This window comes from Otolemur garnettii, unplaced genomic scaffold (genome assembly GCF_000181295.1).
Source record: "Otolemur garnettii isolate 467f Iridium unplaced genomic scaffold, OtoGar3 scaffold00124, whole genome shotgun sequence".
Lineage (NCBI taxonomy): Eukaryota > Metazoa > Chordata > Mammalia > Primates > Galagidae > Otolemur > Otolemur garnettii.
Genome location: NW_003852519.1, coordinates 4,111,482 through 4,119,766, shown reverse-complemented (window position 1 = coordinate 4,119,766; position 8,285 = coordinate 4,111,482). Strand labels below are relative to the sequence as shown.

General features: G+C 33.6%; 1 protein-coding gene across 1 annotated transcript in view; it reads right to left on the bottom strand.

Moving 5' to 3' along the window:
• PTPRO (protein tyrosine phosphatase, receptor type O) overlaps positions 1 to 8,285 on the bottom strand; it is a 237,075-nt gene that overhangs the window by 59,907 nt on the left and 168,883 nt on the right. Inside the window, 2 exon segments of the mRNA XM_012810064.1 lie at positions 4,107 to 4,244; positions 5,388 to 5,539. Coding sequence (XP_012665518.1) covers positions 4,107 to 4,244; positions 5,388 to 5,539 — 290 coding nt within the window.

Here is an 8,285-nt window from a genome sequence, read left to right as displayed (position 1 = left end):
GAAATGTTTGGTAGAATTCAACAGAGAAGCCATCAAGTCCTGGGCTTTTCTTTATTGGGAGAGTTTTTATTACATGTTATAGTTTGTTGAGGTTTTCTATTTCTCAATGATTCAATCTTGGTAGGTCGCATGTCCAGGAATTTATTCATTTCTTCTAAGTCTTTCAACTTATTGGCATATAATTGTTCATAATAGTCTTTAGTGATTCTTTGTATTTTTGTTGTCTCAGTTGCTGTCTTCTTTTTTGTTTTCTGATTTTATTCATTTTGGTCTTCTCTCCTTTTTTTCTTAGTTTAGCTGCAGGTTTGTTACTTTTATTTTTTCAAAAAAACAACTTTCATTTTGTTGATCGTCTGTATTAAGTTTTTAGTCTCAATTTCATTTATTTCTTCTCTGATCTTTATTATTTTTTTCCTTCTACAAATTTGGGTTTGTTTTTTTCTTGATTTTCTAGTTCTTTGAGATACATTATTAGGCTGTTTATCTGAAGTCTTTCTGCTTTTTTGACTTAGGCATTTATTGCTATAAAGTTCCTGCCTAGCACTTCTCTTTCTGCATCTCACAGATTTTAGTATGTTGTGTTTCCATTTTCATTTGTTTCAAGACATGTTTTAACTTCCTTATTAATTTTTTCATTGTCCCATTGGTCATTTAGGAGCATGTAGTTTAATTTTCATGTGTTTGTGTATTTTCTGAGGTTCCTCTTGTTACTGATTTCTACTTTTATCCCACAGTGGTCAGAAAAGATACTTTACATGATTTCCAATTTTTTTTTACTTCATTCAGATTTATTTTGTGGTCTAAGATATAGTATATTGTTGAGAATGTTCTGTGTGCTGATAAAAAGAATGTGTTCTGTAGCAGTTGGGTGAAATGTTCCATAAATATCAGTTAGGTCTTGTAGATCTAGCATGTGTTTAACTGCTTTTGTTGATTTTTGTCTGAGTGATCTGTTCATTACTGAGAGTGGGGTATTGAATTCTCCTACTATTAATGTATTGCAGTCTGTCTCCACCTTTGGATCTACTAATGTTTATGTTAGTTACTTGGGAGTTCCTGTGTTGAGTGCATATATATTTATAAGTGTTATATCCTCTTGCTGAATTGACTCTTTCCCCATTACACAGTGACCTTCCTTGTCTCTTTTTATAATCTTACATTTGCAATCTGTTTCATCTGATGTAAGACTAGCTACTCTTGCTTCTTTTTTTGTTTCTAGTTGCAAGAAGTATCTTTTTCTACCACTTTTCTTTCTGTTATGTGTGTCTTTTAGGTGAAGTGAGTTTCTTGAAATCATCAGAGAGCTGGGTCCTATTTCTTTATTTATTCAGCCACCCCATGCCTTTAATTAGAGAATTGAGACCATTTATGTTCAGTACTATTATGGGTAAGGACTTACTGCTGCCATTTTGTTTCCTGTTTTCTGATCATTGTGAGACTTCATTTTTTCCTTTCTTATAGCCTTCCTTTTTTAAAGTTAAAATGATTTTGAAAATCTGCTTTAGTCATTTTATGTCCACCTTTTAAAGTAATACTATTTACTTCTACCTTATATTTTGTGTTTTATTAATTTTCCACTTTTATCTTTAGTATTGTCTTCTTCTATGTAGTCTATATTGATTTTGTGATTTTTCTCAGTGTTTTAATTGTTGCTTTTTGGTTTAGTGAATTTGTTATAGGTTTTTTCTGTAGTAGTTACCATGAGGCTTAACAAAAAACATCTTATAGATATAATAAGTTATTTTAAAGAGATGACTACTTAGGTCACAAATAAAAGAATAGAAACAAAGACCAAAAAAGACAAACATAAAATCTGCACTTTAATAACTTTCCCACTATATTTTAACTTATTTACCTAAACTTACTTATTTTAAAATTATTTATTTGTTAAGAGATTGCTATAGATATTACTGTTTTGATAGATTTGAATTTTGGGCTTCAAATTAGACTTACGAGTGGACTGGGTCCAACAATTAAAATAACAGAATAGTCTGGGTTTGTCTACATAATTATACCTTGAGAAGTTTTTTTTTAGTATTTTTTTCTTTTAGATTGAAGAACCCTCTTTATCATTTCTTGTAAGACAGATTTGGTGGTGGTGGGTTCTGTTCTACTAGCTTTCGTTTGTCTGGGAAAGATTTTGTTTCTCCTTCAGATTTGAAGGATAATTTTGCTGGATATAAAATCCTTGGATGGCAGGTTTTTTTTTTTTTTTTTTTTTTTTGAGCACTTTGAAAATGTAGTTATACTCATGTTAGACCTGTTTTCATTGAGAAGTCTGCTGCCAAACTAATTGGAATTACCTTGTATGTTTATTTCTTTTCTCTTGCTGCTTTTAGGATTCTCTCTTTGTCCTTCACCTTTGAAAGTTTGATTATCTATTTAATTTTTTAAATTATGTAAACCTCTTTGTTAAATTTCTCTGATAAATTTTGAATCACCAAGTTTCCTTAAAACTGCTGTTTTGAATTTTAAGTTAGAAATCTCACAAATTGCTGTCTTGTTAGATTTAGTTTGGATTTTTGCTTTGACTTTTTGGGAAGATAATAGTTCCCTCTTTGCCATTGTTTCCTGTGAGTGTATATGTCCATGTCTTTGCATTGAAGGATTATCCCTTGCAATTTTCTCTTCAGTTATATTCTGCTTGTGGTTATTATTGGATATGTTTGCTTAGCAAATCTTTACCACCAAATTCCTGCTTACTTTCTGGTCTAGGTGGTGCCTTGAGCCCAGGTGATGATTGGCATGCTAACCATCCTGAATGGAGTAGGCCCCAAAGGGGTGATTCTGGAAGTGCAGGAAGATTGACTAGGAGTGTGTGCCCAGGGGACCTGTGGAACTTATCTTCTCCAGCAGGGTGGATGAAGAGCCTCTTTGATTTGGTGTCTTCTTCGTCTGAGTTACAGAGGAGAGTTTCTAGGGCTAGGGATAGTAGTCCTGTATTTCCTCAGGGATAGTTCTCCCGACAATGGCAAGGACAGGTCTCCTACCAGGGAACCCCCAATACTGGTTGCCCACCTCAATCTCACTTTTTCCAGTGTAAGTGTCAGTTGTCAAAAGGTTTCCCGTGTGCTTATTCCTGAGCAGAATAGGAGGAGAGGCATTGCAGATGTGGAAGTTCAATTCTCCTATCATCTGCCTGGAGTTTTTACATTTCTCTGTGGTCCTGGAATATAGCTCATTCTCATATTTGAGTTTTGGGTTATTGCTGGTGAAAATCTCAGCACTGCTTATTGGTTTTAGCTTTCTATGGGTGAGAAGTGAAGTCAGCTGGCTTCTCTGCTGCCATTTTAAAACAGTATGTTATCTCTATCGTAAAATGATTTTTATCTTTTTCTAATTATATGCAAATACATCTAGTTTCTTATTACTTATTCTAACTCTAGTTTTTATTCTAGGGCACACCTGTACATATGCTTACTCAGCTATGTATTATTAATTATTATTATTAATTAATATTAACTTGTCATTCCTTCATTTATTTTTATACTTCATATATGAAAGACTACCAGTCTTTCTTGTAAACCTAAAACTTAGTCATTTTAATTATGTGTAGTTCTTAGGCAATTCCCTTACATCTTTTGGAATAGTTTTATCTGAACATACACATAGGGAATGTGCATCATTTTATTATGGATTAGTTTTATTTTGTCTTGATTTTATATTAGAGTTAGGAAACTATATCAAATTCAAAAAATCAATATGTAAGTTATTTTATCTACAAATTTTTATTTAATATATTAAAGATGGCATTATGTAATATTTATACAAAAATGGCATGTTGTCTGATAGAGCTGTGAACACTGCAATATAATCTCCAAGTTTCTTTCATATCTAAAATCCTAAGGCTAGGTTTCTCTAACCCTACTAAGAATAATGAACACACCTGTTTCCCAGCACAGGATATTTTTCACTCACAAAAATGTATATTAAGTTGAATGTACTCTTTTGATAGCATAAATGTCTATTTTCTATTCCTAAAAGATAATTTACTTTTACTTAAAAACTCACTGCTTTTCTGTTAGTATTTCATTGAGTTGAGAGGCTCTTGCTGAATTAAGCATGAAAACAATAGCTCTCTTGGCATGATCGTTTTACATCCATACCTGTGCATTCTTCTTACCTAGCTTGACAAGGCGGAGCATGGAGGTATTACTTCCTCTTTCAGTACAGGCAGTTACTGAGAGATTGTAGATGTCTCCTGGAGGCAAGCTGAGAATTGCTGTCATGACATTGCGCGTTACCTGCAAAGTCATCAAAATTGAGGGCTTAAATTTCTGAGCAAGTCATCATACCACCCCAAACAATTACAATGCTCTAGCAGCCATTCTCTCTCTGTTCTTGTAATTTATTATATTATGGATACAAAAATTACACAAAGTCCTCAAATGGGCCAAACGCAAGATAGCCCTAGAATTGTTTAATATATATCAGATAGAGCAATTTTACAGTTAGTTCTCATATTTGGGGTAGGTATTACTCTGATATTTTCCCATATACTCATAGTAGATTTCAGAAAAGGCAGTTGCTGGGGTGCCACCACTATGTGCATGAGAAGAAGCTCAGAAGAGACCTAACTACTGGATAGATGTGTGGCCCCCTACTAAGTACAATATTTCCCATCCTCCCCACAGCTAGCAGGGACCATGTGACTCAGTTCCCACCAATGGATGGTAAGTGGAAGTCACGTGGGCAGCTTATAGCTAAGGTCCATGTGCTCCTGCCCCTTCCTGCAGGCTGAAACATGGATGTAATGGTGATGAATATTCCTCGTTGCAGATGAGGACAACACACAGTGGCAGAAGGAGCAACAAAGCAGAAAGAAGCTGGCGCCTTGCCTGGCTCCTTACAGCGGAAGTGCTCTGTTGGTCCTGTGCTATCATGGGAGAGGTGTAAGCTCTATTTGTTTGTACTACTCTCCTTTTGTTTATTTCTTCAGTATCATAGTTTAGTCTGCACCCCTATCAATACAATGCTAAAAACATAAAAAAAAAAATAGAAGAAAAGAAATCAGTATTTCCAACATACCCAAATCTTTAGGTATTGGTCATATATGTATGTATGAAAAAAATGAAATATATAAATGGTAATATTCTTGAAATTGTTTGGCATCCTAAAATAAAAGCTAGAAGCATAACTTTAAATAGAAGTAAAATCAATTGTCACAAGTATTACAGCTCACTGTAAACATCAGAAGGTAAGCTCTATGCTTTCATTTAAGAAATAATTTAATTTTTGTTTATTGTCTTATCCCCAGAGCCTAAAACAGCAATAACTGGCATACAAATAGGCGTTTGATGTCTCAAAAATGTTTGCTTAATGATTTTCAATAGCTCGTACAACTACATGTACAGATTTGCCTAATACTGGGATTCAATGAAACATACACTCTTTTTAATTTTCTTCTTTCCTTCTGCGACAACCATCCAGTGTAGCATTCTAGAATGGGAGAGGTCAGTTGTGTCATCCCCATATGTCCAACTGATGTATAGCAGACTGTTGAAATATTCTACAGAAGTGATTTCTGGAGCCACGGGGGCTACAAGACAGGAAAGAGGCATAATTTAGTATAATAGACTAATAAGTTAAGTGCTTATTAGCAGAGCATGAAATCTTGTATAGTATTAACTCAGAGAATTAAGTCACAAAACAGTCCTAGGGACTCCTGGACTTCTTGGTAACAGAGTGAAGGTTAGTGATATAGGGTGGGCATTTGTTTTTGGGACCCCACCTTATATATCTAAGACATAAAACAGCCAGACCCATCTGTGCCGGGGGATATCAAAATATTCCATACAAATTTCTGTTATGATTCCTAAAATGTTTACTTGTTTGAGTATATTTGTTATATCCCATAAATTCATATAAATAGGAAGTTATCATCCAAGGAGTATTAGAAAACTTGGGGTCCTCATCCTGTTACTTTATTTTGTAATCTTAAATATTTAAATTTTGAAAGTTTTTCTAACTGGGGAAGAGGGTTCATCACAGACTGTATAATATACAAGCGCTGAAAGCATACTTTAACTGATACCATTACTTTTTAAAGTAACCAATAATTCTGAAGATTAAAAAAATCCATAGTAGAATATATGTGTATGTTGGTTTAAAGACAGCAAAAAGAGTTCCATTCTGAGATATATCACAATATCAATATTTGGAAAATTTCTATAAGCCATAAAGAATTATTCCTTAATATCACAACTAGCTATGCTTTGAAAAACAAAATTATTTGTTACATACAAAGTAAATAACACATTTCTATCTCATGTGAAATTGAAGTATGTTTCTAGTACGCTTAATAAAAAAATCTTGAAATATCAACAATGCATCTAATAAGTAACACAAGTCTACACTGTACTTCAGAATATTCAACTTAAGGAACATAACCTCAGCTTTCTTATAACCTTTTAATACATTCCAACATACTTCTTTGTGTGTAAATACCTATACATATATTTCTTCAAAGTATTTTTTTGTTCTAATTTTAGTAAGGACAAAATACATCTTAAAAATTACTAACTCAGAAGTTTGTATTTTCCCCCTTTCAGGTATGAGGTCTTCATGTTTTTATGTTCTATGTTGTTCCTTTAAAATTTAGCATATTGCTGCAAGACCACAAGATGTCACTATTTATTTACTAATAATTATTTAGTACCCTGGCGTAATTACTATGAACTTGCAGACTAAGTTGTCTAACAAAGATGGTAGACTTGAGTTCCTAATAAATCATATTTAATTCAAATATTGTGTACCTATTTCCTCTTATACCACACAATTTGGCAATTTAAATTAAAATTGAAAGCGTAGGAAGGTAAAGCGTGAGATCTTTATTTGCTTTAAATAATATCTATACTTGAAATAAGGGAAGAAAGGCAAAAAAATGCAAAGAACCCTATTGGAATTTCAAATGGTTTAAAAAATACAAATTAAAATAATCGATCATGTATATTTTAATAATGATCTATACTATGTAATTTAATTCTCACATTACCTATGAGGTATTTGGTACTATTATTCCCATTTTATAGATGTGAGAATTGAGATCATCTGTATCCATATGCTCAGATAAGGCTATATGTCAGTGTCAACATCACTTAGTTATTTGTCCCAGTAAAAGATACATTTCTAAAGATTGATGAATATTTATTGGAGATAAGAGCTGCTCATCCAGGCAAATAGCTTGCTTATTAAGCAGACTTTATTCACCCAGACTTGCTATGTCCACCTAGTCTGTTCTAAAGTTTGTCCAACCCCAGTTGGTTTCCAATCATGAAAGGCACAACATAAACCCCTTGAGTCACAACAGCAAATCCTGTTAGTATTTCATTTCCGATGTCCCCCTAATGAGATACTGCAAGGTGGTGTTCTAATATATTAAGGTTTACTCTATTCATCAGCTGTTGGTTACAGTTTGGAGGATTCTACCAGTGAGAAAATAGAAGCCTCAGAACCATTAAGATAATTTACTCTGGCCAGGGACCTCTGCTTACAGCTGTAATCCTAGCATTCTGGAAGGCCAAGGAGGGTGGATCACCTGAGCTTGGGAGATGGACCAGCCTGAGCAACAGTGAGACCCTGTCTCTACTAAAAAAGTAGAAAAAACTAGCTGGGCTTGGTAGAGCTACTTAGGAGGCTGAGGCAAGAGGATCATTGGAGCCCAAGAGTTTGGAGGTTGCTGTGAGCTATGATGAGGTCAAGGCACTCTACTCAGGCTGACAGAGTGAGACTCTGTCTCAAAAAAGAAAGGCAATTAGTTCTAAATTTTATAGCACGAAATGAACAAATCCAGGTTGGGATGCTAAGTGTTGGCTTTTTCCAGATAGTTGTCCTGTCTGAGAAGGAAAGATCCATCTCAGAAAGTTAACATCAATAACATTAAACTGTAAGAATTACTGATACACTTAAGTTTAATTATAATTAAATAAGTGAATATTAACATAGTCAAGGGCCTAACACAGTGCTTGTCAAAGATTGATATTTTTTCCTTTTTGTTATTATTTCACTTTTCTACTCTGATATTACTATTAACATCTGGAACAAATAGTAAAGGAAAGTGACATACCATGTAAATTAATTGTGTAAAAATTCACATATAATTGATTTTTTTCCCTGCTTATTTTTATTTTTGCCACGGGCAAGTTTTAACAGAGTAAAAACTAGATGTCCAGCAAGGAAATTATTTTGCCAAATTATTCTTTATCAAAGCAATATTTTTCTTCTCTGTTTTCTCAGTACAACTGTAATACCTCAAAGCACTGCAATAAAAATTCTTGAAAAAAAAA